The following is a 20,565-nucleotide window of genomic DNA, read 5'->3' as shown; positions in this document are numbered from 1 at the left end:
ACATATACATATATATATATATATATATATATATATATATATATATATATATATACATATATATATATATATACATATATATATACACTATATTGCCAAAAGTATTCGCTCACCCATCCAAATAATTGAATTCAGGTGTTCCAATTACTTCCATGGCCACAGGTGTATAAAATGAAGCACCTAGGCATGCAGACTGCTTCTACAAACATTTGTGAAAGAATGGGCCGCTCTCAGGAGCTCAGTGAATTCCAGCGTGGTACTGTGATAGGATGCCACCTGTGCAACAAGTCCAGTCATGAAATTTCCTCGCTACTAAATATTCCACAGTCAACTGTCAGTGGTATTATAACAAAGTGGAAGCGATTGGGAATGACAGCAACTCAGCCACGAAGTGGTAGGCCACGTAAAATGACAGAGCGGGGTCAGCAGATGCTGAGGCGCATAGTGCACAGAGGTCGCCAACTTTTTGCAGAGTCAATCGCTACAGACCTCCAAAGTTCATGTGGCCTTCAGATTAGCTCAAGAACAGTGCGTAGAGAGCTTCATGGAATGGGTTTCCATGGCCGAGCAGCTGCATCCAAGCCATACATCACCAAGTGCAATGCAAAGCGTCGGAAGCAGTGGTGTAAAGCACGCCGCCACTGGACTCTAGAGCAGTGGAGACGCGTTCTCTGGAGTGACGAATCACGCTTCTCCATCTGGCAATCTGACTGTCTGACTGCATTGTGCCAACTGTGAAGTTTGGTGGTGGGGGGATTATGGTGTGGGGTTGTTTTTCAGGAGCTGGGCTTGGCCCCTTAGTTCCAGTGAAAGAAACTCTGAATGCTTCAGCATACCAAGAGATTTTGGACAATTCCATGCTCCCAACTTTGTGGGAACAGTTTGGGGATGGCCCCTTCCTGTTCCAACATGACTGCGCACCAGTGCACAAAGCAAGGTCCATAAAGACATGGATGAGCGAGTTTGGTGTGGAAGAACTTGACTGGCCTGCACAGAGTCCTGACCTCAACCCGATAGAGCACCTTTGGGATGAATTAGAGCGAAGACTGCGAGCCAGGCCTTCTCGTCCAACATCAGTGTCTGACCTCACAAATGCGCTTCTGGAAGAATGGTCAAAAATTCCCATAAACACACTCCTAAACCTTGTGGAAAGCCTTTCCAGAAGAGTTGAAGCTGTTATAGCTGCAAAGGGTGGGCCGGCGTCATATTAAACCCTATGGATTAAGAATGGGATGTCACTTAATTTCATATGCGTCTAAAGGTAGATGAGCGAATACTTTTGGCAATATAGTGTGTATATATATATATATATATATATATATTATAGGTGTATATATGTGTCTGTTTGATTTTTATTTCTATATATTTACTTATGTTTGACCACAGGGTTGTTCTTTGAGGGGGGGGGGTGTTGTGGGGTTTAAATGTTGATTTTATATATATATATGTTTGGCATTTCATTGTTATTGTATGATTTAATAAAAAACAAAAATTAATAATCAGATTTAAAACAAAAACAAAACTGTGTCATCGTTTTCTCACCATCATGTTATTCTAAATCTGTATGACTTCTTTCTTCCGTGGAACTCAAAATGAGTTAATAAGCAGAATGACTGAGTTGCCAATTTCCATACAATGAAATTGAATTTCAATAGTGAAACTGAATGGGATATTGGGCTGTCAAGTTACAAAATAAGGGCATATAGAAAAGCATAAAAGTAGTCCATATGACTCATGTGCTATATTCCAAAAGACCAACATTTAAATATTTACTAAAAATCTCTCAAATATTTTAAGTCATTTGACATCATGGATGTGAAACCTGTTTTTGTCAGTTTGACAATCCCCATACCCCTTCAGTCGGTTTATAAAAACATCCACCAGCACATTCTCCAAATGTGACTACTGACACCAAATTCAAATACTAAAACCAGGAATAGGGGTCTTTTTGGATCCAAGTTGCCAGCCATTAAAAGAGATGGGAATCGTCAGGAATTTAATGATTCTGATTTGGTTCCAATGATTCTTACTTCTGAGAAAAAAATATTTGCAATTATAAAATGGATAGTTCTGGTCCTGGATGCTGATTGGTGAACAGCCGTGTTTTATTCATGTTAAAGAATGGCTCTGACCTCTACACAGAACTTCTATTTGTATCACTACCCAGCACCATAGCTGACAGTTATTCTTGCCAGGGAATATTTTTTTGACAGAAGTTTGGCGTTTAATGTTTTTACTTAGCAAATACATTTTAATTAACATTTATGTCCTTAATATTTTAATTATGTGGTGACCATTTAATAGAACAATAAGATGATTGCTTTAACTCCGCTTTGTATCGTGCCTAACAATGCACTTTAACCGTGACTATATTCACAATATATCATGGCCTTTATTTCCAACAATGCCATCATAAAATGTACTTCTTTACCTCAATTTTGTTAAAAAACAAAATTTTCCCAGCTTGTGTAGCTAATGCGCATGCAAATTCTCGAGTAGACTGACAGCCCCACCTTACAGGTAAAAGAGGCGATCACCTTTCAGACACTGTCAGTCGACTCGAGAATGCACATGCGTATAAGCAGGACCAGCCTGAAAAATGTTGTTTTATAGCGTGAGCTGAGCTAAAGAAGCACAATTTATACTACTGTTTTCAGATTTTTCTCCTGATTTGAAATATGTTCTTTGATTGTAATCTTAACCAACCGATTTGGATCTTTCCTTATTCAAGTAGATAAGGGCTGTACTTTTATGCAGCTTGTGTCCATAGAAAATAGCTGCCCAGGTGCATTCCCAAGATGTCTGCATAGTGGACTGACTTGCCTTGAAAGGGACTTAGTGTTTGCGCTGTTGATTCAAAAGAACCGGCTCAGAAGAGTAATTCATTGAGGAATCGGACTGCACTGGTTGCGCTGTAGATTTAAAATAATCGCATTTCCACTCCCAGGGCAAATGAGGGTGTGCTAGGGCCAGTTGCATTCCCACGGTCACTTCTGGGGCTTCATCGTGCCTCCTTGGGACCATCGGTCAAGTGCCTCTGGCCCACCAATTACCCTAGCGCCAACTGGGGATTGAGGCGGGGTCAATGTCAAAGGCAGAGTTTCGCTGAGTTGAGCCTCGCTTTCAACCAAGCAAAGACCAAAATAAGCAAACAAACAGCAGCTTCAGTCTCTGCCATGTTCATTTCCCTCTTGCTTGTGAAATGGGCGGGGTGTGACATTGGCACCAGGATGGCATATTAAGGGTGGGTTTAAGGGCAACGCTGCAGGGATATTGGCCCGATGGTGGGAATGCAGATTGATTTTGGTTTTGCAGCTCGAGGTTAAAAGCTATTGGCCCGATGGTGTGATTTTGTTGGCCAGTTGATAGCAGACTCACACTAGGCTGATAGAGGAAATACGGTTATTGTTTCATGCTGTATATTCAGTAGCGTGGCAGCATTGCTGCTTAATAGCACAGCGGGAAGGATACAAGTACAGTAGTCCATCTGCATTGGCGGAAAAATGTCAGAACCGAAAGTCATTTGGTCATATGGACAATCATACATCCAAAAAAAAAAAAAAGGAACTGGTTCTCAGTTCCCAAACTTTGACTGGATGCAACACAGAACAAGAGTCAATGTGGTTTGTTTTTTTAAATCTTTTTTTTAATTCCACTAACATGAAATCCAGATCCCTCCTCCCACCCTCAGTAACAAATAACAATAATGCTGAGTGTTCTGTATGAAAATTCCAAAGACAGTTTCTAGGCAGCCCGATCAGCCAACTCCAGTCACCCTGATTAACTAAAGCCGCATGCATTTTAGGTATCAAAAGAGTTAACAAAAAACAGATTTAGTAGTACAAAAAAAAAAAAAAAAAAAAAAAAAAAAAAAAAAGGAAATTCCTAATAGAAAACAGTATTAATCAGATAAGCACATGAAAAGCATTACTTACTGGTAACAAGACGTTTATATCAAAGTTACAGTATAAGCCATGTGTCAAGTCTTTTTGATCTTGGATCTGTGGTTGACAAGGACAAATTGTACGTTATTCACCGATGGGAAATTGAACACTTGACAACTGAAGTAAAATGTCTTCCACAAGCCCACTCCGCCACCATTATCCTTTCATACTGACTTTTTTTTTTGGTTTGTTTCCCTTGATTCTTTAGGAAAATGAAGAATTCAGTCTAAGCCACGCAAAACCCGATTACTATACGCTCCCCTAGCAAAACACAGAAAAGGTTTCATACTCTCTCGCTCTCTCTCACGTATGCACCTAAAACAAAGTTCAATGACGTTGTCATATTGGCTTCATGGTGACTCACATTAATGATGAAAAAAAAAAGCATCCCAACGGCCTTATGTATGAGCACACATAAAGTCAACAAACTACAATGCGTTGTCCACCTCATCAAGTTAACATGTTTATTAGACAAACAGCTGCTGTTTGCCCCCCAAACAAACACACATACACATACACAGTCATGAAACAGTCTTTTCTTCACACTCTCATATCCAAACACACATATAAATGACGGGCTGGTGAGTATGAAGCTGGAACTGTAAAGCGTCAGCGTCATCGCTCGCTGTGCTGACTGAAAGCTTCATAGTAGAGTTGGCTTTAGTTTTCTCGTCCCTCCTCTGTGTCCTCACCGTCACCCTGATTGTCAGAGGTCCACAGCTGAAAAACAAAGGATAAGTGATTGAAATTTTCACATTTATCCATCTGATTAATTCATATCCATCTAAACTAAGGCTGATTAATTTGCTTAAAAAAATATTTAGTGATCAATTTTAAATATATAGCGATTGCGATTTAAACTGCAATATAATAAACATTTAAAATCTCATATTGCTTTTTCTTAGATATAAAGCTTTAGGAACAAAGAGGCACATTGAATGAATTTATGCTGATCATGCACATAACACAGGGTCCTAACTGGGCACAATGTGAAAAAGCAACGAGCAACAGAGCATTTTGTTGGTCACTTGACATTGCCACGCCAAGTAGCCTGCCCCCAGTGAAATTTCAATTTCAGCTCCACATACAGTAACTGTATATTTAACCTCAAATATGTTCAAATTGGCTAAGAATACGCCACGTCATGCAGCATTTTCTCTTTTTTTCCAGCGCAAATGATATGTTGAACAATGCTGAAATGAATGAAGTATAAAAAAACTTATCCTGAGTCCCACATATGCTTGGTGTATGTGTAGTACAATACAGAAGAGTTCACCACCCCTTCATTTTGAAGCACGCTGTGCTTGCAGATATTTAAATAAATCACAGCCTTCTGAGGATTAATAATCACATGGGCCATTTAGCAATTCTGATCAAAACCAATTTCTGATTTTTAATATGAAATCTAATTTATCATCATAGTCACTGCATCATCATTGGAACAAATGTCAAAGAACTGGGTGAATAAGATGACTGAAAACTCACTGTCAGATTGTCTCTAAGTAGCTGCATGATCAGTGTGCTGTCTTTATACGAGTCTTCAGTTAACTGGTCCAGCTCAGCAATGGCATCATCAAACGCCTACATAAAAAACATATACATGGTTAAATAGATAACAATTCTAAGCTTTAAGTGCATTTAAAACAAAAGCTACATGTGTGTGTGAGCTTTGTGCCCATTCTAACCTTCTTGGCCAGTTCGCAGGCCTGCTCTGGTGAGTTCTGGATCTCATAGTAAAAGACAGAGAAGTTGAGGGCCAGGCCCAGGCGGATGGGATGAGTGGGCTGCATGTTGTCTTTACTGATGTCAAAAGCAGCCTGGTACCCTTCCTGAGACTTGAGGATGATATCTGTACAGAATACAAATAAGGCAATCATTACTATTACAATCGCTCATTATTAGGATTCGGGGGTTTGTTAAAACCCCCAACCTCATGTATTAAACATCTGTTTGTAACTTGTACCGCACCATTTGTGCTATGGACATCAAACCTCAAAATCAAGTGGCTTTATTTTTTATTGCAACAAATAACAGGGATTACATACAACATTGTTGACAGATGTTACAAAAGAGAAAAGGAATAAACAAACAAAAACAATAAAGGAGAACGTAAATAAATAAAAAAAATAACGTTGAAAAGATTCCACAGCCTCTAAATATGTCTGAAAAATTATAATGCCTGATTCTGAGGTTTAAAGTATGTACGTAGTTACGGCCTTCTTGTGTCCTGTGTACAAAGTTAATAATTGGTTGACTGATCTGATAGAGTGGGTTAAGGTATGAACAAGTCATTAACTCTAAAATTGTAATGGAAAGAGGAAAGGAGAAAAGAGCAAGAACAATATTTTATTTTTGGTTTATATATATATATATATATAAGAGATTATTATTATTTAAAAAAAGGGACAAGAGTAAGACAGAGGCTTCGTCCATATTAATCAGGATAAATTTGAAAATGGCGCTTTCGTTTTCAAAACGCTCTCCATCTATGCTGCCATTTCAAAGGTTTTCCAAAAGTTGCTCATCCACTCTGAAACTTATAAAAACACTTAAATCCTCTTTAAAAAACAAAACAAAAAAACACACATGTAAGAAGCAAGGCTCTGTGTCTCATTAATGAGTCTCTGCTCTGGTTTTACAAAGTAACATTTATCTTTAACAATGTTATCAAAGTAATTAGCAGGCACAACAACATGGGCCACCATCTTGATTGTTTTGAATGGATCACATGACTGCATCACATAACAACAAATACTTCATCAGTAATATCAAAAATAATATCTCCATTTTACCTGTCCACATTTCAACGCGAAGATGACGTTTTCAAATTTATCCACTTCGGAGAGCGATTTTGAAAAGCTCAGTTTTCGCTAGACAAAAACGCATCTCAGTGTGGACGAAAGACCAAAACGTAGCAAAATTCATGCGTTTTCAAATAAAAATGAATTAGTGTGGACGTGGCCAGAGAGTACAGGGGGAACCAAAACAAAGAATTTTTTATTTTAAATAAACATCATATGCTCATATACACTGACGAGCCAAAACATTATGACCACTCACAGGTTAAGTGAATAATGTTGCTCATCTCCTAACAAGGCCACATGTCAAGGTCTGGGTAGTAGATTAGATGGTAAGCGAACAATCAGTTCTCATAGTCAACATGTTGAATGCAGGAGAAATGGGCAGGAGTAAAAGACCTGAGCGACTTTGACAAGGGCCAAATTGTTATGGCCAGACGACTAGGTCAGAGGATCTCTGAAACGGCAAGGCTTGTGGGGTGCTTCCATTCAGCAGTGGCGAGTACCTACCGACAGTGGTCAGAGGAGGGACAAACCACAAACCACTGACAGGGTGTTGGGTGCCCAAGGCTCATTGATGCAAGAGGGCAACAAAGGCTATCCTGTCTGGTCCAAACCAACAGAAGGTTTACAAGTCACAGGAAATTTAAATGATGGTTACGTGAGGAATGTGTCACAACACACAGTGCATCGCACCCTGCTGCTTATGGGGCTGCAAAGCCACAGACCAGTCAGAGTGCCCATGATGACCCCTGTCCACTGTTGAAAGGGAACAAATGGGCACGTGAGCGTCGGAACTGGACCTTGGAGCAGTGGAAGAAAGTCACCTGGTCTGATGAGTCCCGTTTTCTTTTACATCATGTGGACGGCCGTGTACATGTGCACGGTTTTCCTGCGGAAGTGATGGCACTAGGATGCACTGTGGGAAGACGACAAGCCGGTGGAAGGAGTGTGATGCTCTGGATAATGTTCTGCTGGGAAACCCTGGGTCCGGCCATTCATGTGGACGTCAATTTGACACGTGCCACCTACCTATAAACATCGTTGCACACAAGGTACACCCCTTCGTGGCAATGGTATTCCCTGATGGCAGTGGCCTCTTTCAGCAGGATAATGCGCCCTGCCACACTGCACACATTGTTCGGGAATGGTTTGAGGAACATGATGAAGAGTTCAAGGTGTTGACTTGGCCTTCAAATTCCCCAGATCACAATCTGATTGAGCATCTGTGGGATGTGCTGGACCAAAAAGTCCACTCACCGGCGGCTCCAGCTCACAACTTACAGGATCTGTTGTTAATGTTTTGGTGCCAGATACCACAGGACACCTTCAGGGTTCTTGTAGAGTCCATGCCTCAGCGGGTCGACGCTATTTTGGCGGTAAACGAAGGACCAACAGCATATTAGGCAGGTGGTCTTAATGTTTTGGCTCATCAGTGTATAAATGCGTGGTATTAAGCCTGAATGTATGCATCCGTATGGGGTCATGCACAGCCAAATAAACATATGTGGGCATTGCAACAAGGCATTAATACACCAATCAGTATGTGTTAATGTTTAAAAAGAAAGTGATGGTGGTAAATAGTGGTGTACATTTATGTAATTTGTGTTTGAATACAGATGCCTGTCTCTATTATTATGAGCTGTTAATAATTGCCATTGTTTAGTGGAGATTTTATTTTTATTTTTCCAGTTAATAATTGTTTTCTTGGCGATAGCTAGAGTCAGAAGATGGGGGGTTGTGTTTTCTGGCGTGGGGGTTATTTTTGACAGATCGCCTAAAAGGCGTAATAATGGGATGGCAGAAATGTGACAATTAAAAAAAGATTGATATTTTAGAAATGACTTCTTTCCAGAATTGGGTAAAAGGTGGACATGACCAGAGTGCATGAAAGTAATTATCTTGGGTATTGAGATTGCAATGCGTGTATATTTGTCTGAATTTGCCATTCCCATTTTAAACATTTTATGTGTGTTAGGGGTGTTCCATGTATGATTTTATATTGGATTAGTTGTATGTTAGTATTTCTGCTTAAATCGAATATGTTTGTGCAAATTTGTTTCCAGAAATTATTATCTGTGGTTAATGCTGAGGTCTTTCTCCCATTTTTTATCAGACACTGAATATGTTGTCTCTGTAGATATTAATAGGGTATACAGTTTGGCCAGCAGTTGTTGTGAGTTACTGATTTTGTCAATGTGTGGTGGGGTAATTGTGGTAATTGCTACCAATATTAGCTATGATGGCACTTTAAATTTGTACATAGTAAAAATATTGATCTTTGCCTTTATTTTATTTCTGTGTGCTAATACTTAAGCAATCAAGACTTACAAAAACAGGCAGTGGCTCAGGGCACCTAGAGCGGCAAGCCGCATTCATGTTGGAAAGGAAATGTAGCTACTAAATAGCCAATTACAATTTACAGTAGGGTCACAGAAGTTAAACTATTTTCACAATTAAGTAGCTTTTCCAGTAACAAGCTACTTTTTCCCAACGAATTATGGTGTAACATGACAAAACACTATATTATTCATTGTTTTGCACACATAGCTGTCAAACAAACAGAGATCAGATGCCCTTACTTTAATTGTCTTCTCTTCTTAGTAGTAAGTCCAAAACATTTACCGGTAACGGAATCAATTCGTTCATGTAAACGAACCGGTTAAAATAAATGATTCACCAATCCACTTACAGCATTGGGAAGTCCAAATCCTTTAAGTGAATCTGTTCGTTCGGACGATTGTAATGAACCAATTCAAATAAATGAATCACCAATTCAAATGAGCCCATATGTAGATGTGAACTTCAAGCAAAAAATTTAGAAACTTGCACCTGTTTATCACTCTTTTCCAATATAAACTGTGTTTAAATAGTTGTATTTAGTATAAGTTAGTTGTTTAATGTTCAATTTAGTATGTTTTGTTTAATAGCTATACATTTCTTTGTTTAATTTAATGTTATCATTTGTTTAATGTCAGCCTAACTGAGATTTTCATTGTTTTTGTGCCAGATAAACCATGTAGAATTTATAATAGAATTAAATAGTATCATTTGATAGTTATATAATTACATATTATTGCAAACATTTTCTTCTTATAATAGCTTCAGGGTAGTGTTTCAGTCTGCTAGATGCCAGTACAGTCCAAGTCAAATCTCACAATGTAACGCGACCAGCACTGATACAATATTTGATATAATAATAAACATACCTAACCAGTACATACATAAATTAATTTTTTTATTTGTGGAGTGGGGTAAGGGGGGCAAGCTCATGTCTGATATTGCCTAGGGCACCATGTGTGTCAGGTCCGTCACTAAAAACAAGGAGAAAAATCCCATAGACTTATATTGAAGGAGGAACCAGAGCCATATTTAGAGATCTGAATATTAATCGAGATTTGAGGTTGGACTCTTTTTGGGCTCCAAACATTGTAGTGTGGAGTTTTGCACAGGCAAGCGCCACTCACATTTCTTCAAAAAATTTAAACATCTAGTTTATTCTTTTATAACTTTTTTTTTTGGCCATATTTTTATAATTACAATTCCCCCCATAAAAACAAAAAAACAATGTAAGAGCCAGTTTTGTATTTTAGAAAAAGAGAATCACTTTAACATGATTTCATGTTGGTCCCTGGAAGCCACTGTTTCTCCACGGCACTGCCGGGCTGTTAGTATGTCATACTGTGATGTAATAAGAGCTTGCGGTTCTCTGTATTGATCTGTTCTCTGAGTGAAACTCAGCACTATAAAGATGAGCAGTAGTCATTGTTCATGTGAAGAGCTTTTGGAGCCTGCTGAACAGTGGCCAAGAGCAGGCAGTGCATATATTAAACCCACCCGCAGGAGGTTCTGCATACTGCCGACACCCAGCTGGACAACACACACGCACCAGATGCTGTTGCCATGGCGATGATCAGGCAGCTCATCACACTGACAGTAGTAGGTCAGTGGCTGCTAAAACTCAGTTAGACACAAGCAATGCGTTCCTGTTCTGTACAGATCTATGAAAAATAGGGATGCAACCACAGCAACATTTTGACCAATATCAATTACCAATCATTATTTTCATGGTATTGCTGATAACCCATATTTTGGTGGGTATTATAAATTTGGTTAGCCAGCTTTTAAGTATCGTTCACACTGAGTAAATCACATAGATACTTCAAATTAAAATGGGTATCAAAACTTAAATTTTAGTAGAAAAGGTGGAAAAGTCTTTAGTACTTTTGAAACCTGGCACTGCAAAAGATTTTACTGCTTGAATTGAAAAAAGAAAGAAAAAAAATAGTTAAATAAAATAAATGTTAAATAAATACATTGAAATACTTTATTTAGAAATACAAATAATTTAGTAATACAAATAAAATATGATCTGCTTATAAAATTGACCTAAAAAATATAAGGTCACCAATATATAGAGCATCCCTAATGAAAAACCTCAAGCTTAACCATAAAACCACACAAACATGACTGATCTAGGATCTGCTGCAAAGCACGATCTTGTCATTTCCACACTTGGTAGCTTCAGTTGTATCTCTCAGATCATTTGCTCCTGTGCTGCCATAGAAACAAACCATGCTCTTAAAAATTAATCAAAGCCAGCAGGGAGCAGAAGAAGCCTAATAAGCCCATGCATCTATTGGAAAGAGTGAATTATTACTTTGTCAGACAGAACCACCTGGGCCAAAGACCACATGTGGATGGAATTCACTCATTAGTCACTCATTAATGAAATTAATGAAGGTGCACTGTTACTTGTGATGTGCAAAATCTATATTTAGTTTGATAATTCTCAATACCAATTTCTATACCGCAACAAAATACTAACTAATTTGAGTACACATTGTACTCAAGTAATTATTTAAGACAAGTAAACATTCAGTAATAAAGAACAAAGATATAAATTAAGAAAACAGTGCTTTAAGTCTTTAACAGCAGAATCAAGTATTCAAGTAAACATACAGAAATTGGAAAAAGTCATGAAATGTAACAAAACTACTTAAAATTACTGGTCTTCACTATATGCTTTTTAGAGGTGGGTAAAAATATGGATTTTCTGATGCATCGCAATCTTCATTTGAATGATCTCTATACTGATTTTTAAATCCCAAGATCGATCTTTTACTGTATGCCCAGCTCCCTACAATGAGAGGAAAATCACTTGCATTTGCAACCAAATTTTGCGGTATACGATTAAAGATTTATATATTTGGCAACTGGCTGGTAAATGTCCAGGTTTCCCTCAACAGTAATTGTGTAGTATAGTAGTATATCAAGATCCTTTCAATACATGTTGAGAGTAAAAGTTGTTCCCTGTAATGTGTGTCCAAAGACGAGATACACGCAATTAGTGGTCAACCGATATCGGTTTTTTAATGGCCGATACCGATATCCAGATAGTAGGGTGGTAGGCCGATATATCACACAATTTAATATAGTAAATAACATAAACATAAAATTGCTAAAAAAATTATAAACTCTTATTTAGCACTATATTTACTCAATTTCACATTTAGCAGAGACGGGCCACTTCTATTAAAATTAATGGGAGAAATTAGAACGCCCAACTGCAGCCAACGGTCAACAGATGTAGATAGGAAGTCCCGCCTTACAGGTAAAAGAGCCAATCACCTTTAGGATACAGAACTCACCTATCAATCAACTCGAAAACGCGCATGTGCATTAGCTATAAAAGCTGGGAAAAATTTCGTTTTTTAGCGTAATCTGAGGTAAAGAAGCACCATTTATGATACCAGTGTTGTCAGATTTTAGTGCTGATTTGAAATATGCTCATTGATCGCAATCTTGACCAACCGTTTTGGAGATTTCAGTCTTTCCCCATTCAAGTAGATAGGAGCTGCACTGTCATAACTGGAAATAGCCTTCCAAGAGTGTTCCAAACATGGCCGACAGTGAACTGACTTGCTAGAAAGACTTTGGTTGCACTCACATGCTTGTGCGGATCCAGCGAGCAGCAGCAATCGCCTGACAGTTAACAGTTGTGCTCAAAAGTTTGCATACTCTTGGAGAATTGGTAATATATGTACCATTTTTAAAGAAAACATGAGTGAGCAGGCAAAACATTTATTTCTTATGGGATTCATATTCAACTGTAGGTTATAACAGAATGGCACAATCATGAAACAAAACATGGCAACAAAGAAAAAAAATGAAATGACCCCTGTTCAAAAGTCTGTATACCCTTAGTTCCCTTTTAGCATCAATGACAGTGTGCAGTCTTTTGTAATAGTTGTCTATGAGGCCCCAAATTCTTGCAGGTGGTATAGCTGCCCATTCGTCTTGGCAAAATGCAAAGTCTTTGGTCGTCTTGCATGAACCGCACGTTTGAGATCTCCCTAGAGTGGCTTGATGATATTAAGGTCAGGAGACTGTGATGGCCACTCCAGAACCTTCATCTTTTTCTGCTCTAACCACTGGAGGGTCAACTTGGCCTTGTGCTTAGGGTCATTGTCGTGCTGGAAAGTCCAAGAGCTTCCATGCGCAGCTTTTGTGCAGAAGAATGCAAATTGTCTGCCAGTATTTTCTGATAACATGCTGCATTTATCTTGCCATCAATTTTCACAAGATTCCCTGTGCCTTTAGAGCTCACACACCCCCAAAACATCAGTGAGCCACCACCATGCTTCACAGTGGGGATGGTATTCTTTTTACTATAGGCCTTGTTGACCCCTCTCCAAACATAGTGCTTATGGTTGTGAGCATAAAGCCCTATTTTGGTCTCGTCACACCAAATTACAGTGTGCCAGAAGCTGTGAGGCATGTCAAGGTGTTGTCAGGCATATTGTAAACAGGCTTTTCTGTGGCATTGGCGCAGTAAAGGCTTCTTTCTGGCAACTCGACCATGCAGCTCATTTCTGTTCAAGTATCGTCGTATTGTGCTCCTTGAAACAACCACACCTTCTTTTTCCAGAGCAGCCTGTATTTCTCCTGAGGTTAACTGTGGGTTTTTCTTTGTATCCCGAACAATTCTTCTGGCAGTTGTGGCTGAAATCTTTCTTGGTCTACCTGACCTTGGCTTGGTATCAAGAGATCCCCAAATTTTCCACTTCTTAATAAGTGACTGAACAGTACTGACTAGCATTTTCAAGGCTTTGGATATCTTTTTATATCCTTTTCCATCTTTATAAAGTTCCATTACCTTGTTACGCAGGTCTTTTGACAGTTCTTTTCTGCTCCCCATGGCTCAGTCTCTAGCCTGCTCGGTGCATCCACATGAGAGCTAACATACTCATTGACTATTTATACACAGACACTAACTGCAATTTAAAAAGCCACAGGTGTGGGAAATTAAACTTTAATTGCCATTTAAACCTGTTTGTGTCACCTTGTGTGTCTGTAACAAGGCCAAACATTCAAGGGTATGTAAACTTTTGATCAGGGCCATTTGGGTGATTTCTGTTATCATTATGATATAAAAAGGAGCCAAACAACAAAGTGATGATAAATGGCTTCATATGATCACTATCCTTAAATAAAAGACCATTTTTTGCATGATCAATCATATTTTCAAAATCAATGACAAAATTTCACAATTTCTGCCAGGGTACGCAAACTTTTGAGCACAACCGTAAACAGCCTGGATCGCCTGCTTGGATTGTGACCACTGACCATCATGATTCTGGCTGATGGAATACGCACTTCAGAGGAAGATTTTAGATGAGCGCTTGACGAGAAGAAAACGCTGGATTTTCGTGAAGTTCGCAAATCTGTTTAAAAGAGATATCTGCATATTTGCAAGTAGTATATAATAGAAATTTTATTGACATCTGCCTTTTATCATTAGAAAATAAAGTTAAAGGTTACAGGAAACTGCTGAGGAGAGGCTGATAGAATACATGCTTTAGAGGAAGATAAATGAGCACTCCACAAGATGCTGGATCTGCTCAAGTTTTGTGAGGTTTGTTTATTACATCTGTTTAAAGTAAATGTGTGCATATTAGCAGACGGTATGTATGATATTCTTTTTATTGATATTTGCCTTTTTATCATTAGACAAGACAGTTAAAAGTTACAGGCAACTGTTGAGGAGAGAAAGGGAGAATGAAACCGGCGAGCACTTGAACTTTATGAGCTCAGGCACTACAGCGGCTCCGATATGCAGACCGTTTAAATGACACTGTGTTGCACACCGGTCTATTATTGTAGTAACATGATGCACGTAACAACAAAACAAACCGTGGCTGGTCGTTTACATGCAAGCAACAATTTTCAGCACAACAAGAATCTTTTTTTTTAAATAAATAAATAGGCCAAACAGGAACATTTATCGGCCGATGCAAATAATTAAAAAAGTCAGAATATCGTCCGTTTTATCGGCCTTGGCGATATAACGGTCAACCACTACAAGCAACCCATGTGTCATTGAATAATGTCTCTTTTAATACCCTTTCTGTTTTCTCTACAGTCAACTGTTGATCAAAAACAACAAAAAATAAACATTAAATTCTAATCACGCACAGCACGGATGAGATAAAGCCATTCAAGTCTCTCTTGATAACATGAGCTCTTTTACAGATGCTCTTTACAGAAATGCCGGTTTTCTTAAAGAGACAGTGTTGGTTTTTATCACGTGTTCAACAAATCAATGTAAATACACATATTATGCAATTAAACAATAAACAAATCACTCAGTCAAATGTAAATGCATCTGGCTGTTCAAGCCACATTTGTAAACTTTACTCCACCTAAACAGCGCTACAACTGCATAGGGAAAATGGGAAATATAAGAGCTGTTACAGAGTATTTGCATATGGCTCACGTCGCGCAGTAAATAATAAAGTAAGAAACAGATGCACGTTGTAGGAGAGACAAACCTTTTCTTCCTTTTTTTGCTGCAGATCACTGAAGTAACTGAAACTAAACGCTGACAATAAGCACAGTTGATGCGTGTGGACATATCTGAACTATGAAGCCCTGAGAGGAAAAATACAGAGTGCGCGCACACAGAGGGGTAAGTCATTTGGAATAAAACAATAAATCACATCTTTTAAATTCCCTGCCCGGCATTAGCATAATCACGGAAGTTAAATCTGTTTTATTTGCATATAGTGCAGGAAATAAAGATCGGATTTATATCCATTTGGAGACACATTAATATGACCAAGTGTAAGTGGAATGTGCTTATTAAATCGGAGAGCAATCCTATCAGTAAAAACTCTTGATGTGACCAAGTGTAAATATCCCCTAAGCCGCCTGTCTGCAAGTCAAACAGCACAAAATTAGGTTACCAAAATTAGGTCATAAAAAGTGATCTTTAAGATTTACGCTGTTTGTGGCTGTAGTGGCGATGCTTAGTGGTGTTCTGACAAACTATCAGCATGCTAAAACCCTCTCGGAGAAGCCTCTAAATTCCTCCACTTTAACAGCACTGTCGCTAAAAATATCAAAGTAAAAAAAAATTGAGGGATTAGGGGCAGTGGTGGCTCAGTGGTTAAGGCTTTGGGTTACTGATCAGAAGGTTGGGGGTTCAAGCCCCAGCACCACCATGCTGCCACTGTTGGGCCCTTGAGCAAGGCCCTGAGCCCTTGAGCAAGGCCCTTGATCCTATCTGCTCCAGGGGCACCATATCATGGCTGACCCTGCACTCTGACTGCAGCTTAGCTGGGATATGTGAAAAAAAGAATTTCACTGTATATGTGCAAATGTGTGATAAATAAATAAAATTATTATTATGACTATTCAAACATCCTGACCCATCCCTAACTGTAACAGTGCTCTAAACTACATTCTGTAACTATAAATAAGAAAAGCAAAAGAACTTGACACCTTGAGTACAGAGAGGATATTACCTACATGTGGGCAACTCAAGACACAGGAGGCATAAAATGATATAACGTCACACTGGACATCCTCAAATTAATCTGCAAGCAGCTTGTGTCTCCAGAGCTTTATGAACTAGGACACAAGACCTTCAGATCTCAACCTCCATTCTACTGAAAACTGAGTCTTTGGTCACATGGTGTCTCTATAATGTGTGACTTATAACTCTATTAAGAATGGTTAATTGATTGACCCCTTGAGTTCAGAACAAAAAAAGTCAGGTAGATGTTTCAGGGAAACCTCAGACTTCGTTCCAAACACTAGTAAGCTGCCTACACAAGCAGCTAGTCTAAAAGGCAGCATCCTAACCAACATGGGACCTCATGATTAACTGATTTGAAACGGCCTACATAAACACCAAAACAAATACCAACTCCTCAAATATAGTGCATGAGAGACACGACTAACACTCACAGTTGAATTCACTAGTCTGATGATAGCATTTTGCTATGCTCAAAGTATAAAAATACATAGCAGTATAAACATACAGAGCACACGAAAACACTGCGTGAAAGATTTTGTATGGATACTTTTCTTTACAGTGCTAAATATAATCAACATTTCCCTTCACTCTATCCACCATCTTGCAAGTAACTTTCTATTTGGCTTGTTTCCATGCATTCAGGGATTGCCTTATCCATGAGTGATACAGGATTGTGCTTTAGACGTTGGCAAAAACAAGGTATATTGTAAAGGGCAGCATCATGTTTGCTGCATACTATTTGGAATAGCCTTCGCACTGGGTACGTGCCCTTGATATTTTAAAATGCTCTCTAGGTAGGCAGCTCAATAGGGTTTTGAGGACAACATATTAGCTCTAAGACTAATAAATGAGTACCACAATGAGTGAAACTAATATCAGATTTAGCCCCAAGATATTAAAAGCAATAAAGATTAGGGGGCCTGGGTAGCTCAGAGAGTATTGACACTGACTACTACCCCTGGAGTCGCGAGTTCGAATCCAGGGTGTGCTGAGTGACTCCAGCCAGGTCTCCTAAGCAACCAAATTGGCCCAGTTGAGTCACATGGGATAACCTCCTCGTGGTCACTATAATGTATGGTTCTCGCTCTCGGTGGGGTGCGTGGTGAGTTGTGCATGGATGCCGCAGAGAAAAGCGTGAAGCCTCCACACGCGCTACGTCTCCACGGTAACACGCTCAACAAGCCATCTGATAAGATGCGTGGATTGACGGTCTCAGACGTGGAGGCAACTGAGATTCGTCCTCTGCCACCCGGATTAAGGCGAGTCACTACACCAACACGAGGACTTAGAGCGCATTGGGAATTTAGCATGCCAAATTGGGGAGAAAAGGGGAGAGAATAATAATGAAAAAAGCAATAAAGATTTACAGCACTGAAGAGTGCTTACAGTTTCCAAAACGAGTGTGCTGCCTAACTAGGCAACATTTTAAGCAATGCTGTATCAATACAATTACTTATCGATATATTGTGATGATGACCCACTTTTCTTTCACGGACATGATGGGTCTCTCTCACACATTCGGCTCAGTTTTATTCAATTATGATATTGGGATGTATGACGATATATTGAATCGTGACATGTATCATGACACGTATCGCATCTTAGGGTGGTTGGAGATACCCAGCCCTAATTTTAAGACATCATAGGTGAGCTGTTTCAAAAGGTAGGTACTAAAATTACGCTGCCTTCTAAGATACCTTGTTTAGGCCAAATTCTAAGTCAGAATTTCATGTATCATTCTCAGATAAGGCAATCCATTGCAACAAACTCTTATCAAAGTTCAACTGAAAAAATGTTGATTAAACATACACTCAATTTCATGCAAGAGTGGCAAGGATCATAAATTGGAAAGAAATATATAATAAACTTATTTGTGCGCTATGTATTTTTATGCTTTTATGAGTGTTGTGCCATTAGCTTAGCAACATGCTAACACCAAACAGGATCATGTCTACCATGAGTTTCACCTGAGGCCATATCCACACAAAACGTACATTTTCAGTTTCCTAACCTCATAATTTTCCAACATATGTGGTATTGGAGAGCATTTTTTAAATGCTGTTTACGGTGGAGGAAAACAGTTTTAGTGTGGATAAGAGGTGCAAATGTAGCAAAATCAAGATGTTTTCAAATACAGCTCTGGAAAAAATTAAGAGACCACCGAAAAATAAACCAGTTTCTCTGGATTTAATATTTATAGGTCTGCGTTTGAGTAAAATTAAATTTTTTGTTTAATTCTATAAAGTACTGACAACATTTCTCCCAAATTCCAAATAAAAACATTGTCATTTAAAGCATTTATTTGCAGAAAATGACAACTGGTCAAAATAACAAAAAAGATGCCGTGTTTTCAGACCTCGAATAATGCAAAGAAAACAAGTTCACATTAAATTTTTATTTTAGCCCCTTTTCTCCCACTTTGGAATACCCAATTTCCACTACTTAGTAGGTCCTCATGGTGGTGTGGTTACTCACTATGGACAATGCTCTATGCCACACAGCCAGGTCAATCTAGGTGTGGATGGAGGACCATCGGATCAAGACCCTGTCATGGTCAGTCCAATCTCCAGACCTGAACCTTATTGAAAACCTCTGGAATGTGATCAAGAGGAAGATGGATGGCCATAAGCCATCAAACAAAGCCGAGCTGCTTGAATTTGTGCGCCAGGAGTGGCATAAAGTCACCCAACAGCAATGTGAAAGACTGGCAGAGTGCATGCCAAGACACATGAAAGCTGTGATTGAAAATCAGGAATATTCCATCAAATATTGATTTCTGAACTCTTCCTAAGTTAAAACATTAGTATTGTGTTGTTTAAAAATGGATTCTTTGCATTATTCGAGGTCTGAAAACACTGCATCTTTTTTGTTATTTTGACCAGTTGTCATTTTCTGCAAATAAATGCTCTAAATGACAATGTTTTTATTTGGAACTTGGGAGAAATGTTGTCAGTACAGCACTTTATAGAATAAAACAAAAATGTTCATTTTACTCAAACACATACCTATAAATAGTAAATCCAGAGAAACTGATAATTTCGTAGTGGTCTCTTAATTTTCTTCCAGAGCTGTAAATGCTATTTTGTGTGACAAACATGCCACACAAACTTGCTATCTAGGTGTTCCATATAAGTCACTTATGAGATTCCATTTTAGTTCTGATGCTGCCTTAGGTCATGCCCACACTAATCCGTTTTCATTTGAAAATGCATTGATTTTGCTATGTTTATGCTCTCATCAACACTGGAACAGTGTTCACCTCCTCCTAAAAGGGGATTCTGAAAATCGCTCTCCATAACTGCATACTTTGAAAAACAATTCAGGAACTTGAAAACTGAGTTTTCAAACTTAAACGGATTAGTGGGGACGTGAACTTGTGCATACGTTTTGTAAGTGTGGCCTAGATTCTTAAACATAAACCATTTTTACATAAAAAAATTACCTCAATAATCAGCCATTAAGGGTGTGGAAGCACAAGTAAAGACATGTTCTATTGGCACACATCAAACCAAAGAAATCTGTGTCTATGTGCATGTGTGATAGAGGTGTGGCTACAAAGCAGACAGGAAGATATATCATATATCGTACCATGGCAAAGACTCATATGCTTAGAAACCATGTTGAAGATCACAAACTAGGTCTCATATTATGGTATATATTACATTATTCCTGCTATGGGAAAAATAGATCTGAATTTGATCCATTTCTTAAATCGAAATGTATTATACTAAATAAGGAGGAATTACTTCCTCCAATATAAATTCAGTTTGGGAGATGTTAGGATTTCAAAGGTCTGCAAATACTCACTGGCTTTCTCTTCTGCAGTGGCAACCTCTGCCAGGTAGCGGTAATAGTCTCCCTTCATCTTCAGGTAGAACACCTGGCTCTCTGCTGGAGAAGTGCTGCGGATCAGAAACTTGTCCAGGAGATGCTGCGGATAAGAGACACATATGCTCTAAACACCTACACAGCTTCAGTCCACGAACAGTAACAGAAACTA

General features: G+C 38.7%; 1 protein-coding gene across 1 annotated transcript in view; it reads right to left on the bottom strand.

The window, feature by feature from the left end:
• Window positions 1–3,624: 3,624 nt before the first annotated feature.
• The window catches only part of LOC127424858 (14-3-3 protein beta/alpha-A-like), a 31,156-nt gene continuing 14,215 nt past the window's right edge, over window positions 3,625–20,565 (bottom strand). Inside the window, exons 3-6 of the mRNA XM_051670357.1 lie at window positions 20,373–20,496; window positions 5,630–5,793; window positions 5,430–5,525; window positions 3,625–4,664 (exon numbers count right to left, since the gene is read on the bottom strand). Coding sequence (XP_051526317.1) covers window positions 4,605–4,664; window positions 5,430–5,525; window positions 5,630–5,793; window positions 20,373–20,496 — 444 coding nt within the window. The 3' untranslated portion in view covers window positions 3,625–4,604. The remainder of the gene's footprint in view (window positions 4,665–5,429; window positions 5,526–5,629; window positions 5,794–20,372; window positions 20,497–20,565) is intronic.

The sequence above is a fragment of the Myxocyprinus asiaticus genome, chromosome 34 (genome assembly GCF_019703515.2).
Source record: "Myxocyprinus asiaticus isolate MX2 ecotype Aquarium Trade chromosome 34, UBuf_Myxa_2, whole genome shotgun sequence".
Lineage (NCBI taxonomy): Eukaryota > Metazoa > Chordata > Actinopteri > Cypriniformes > Catostomidae > Myxocyprinus > Myxocyprinus asiaticus.
This window is presented reverse-complemented; position numbering and strand designations above follow the sequence as displayed.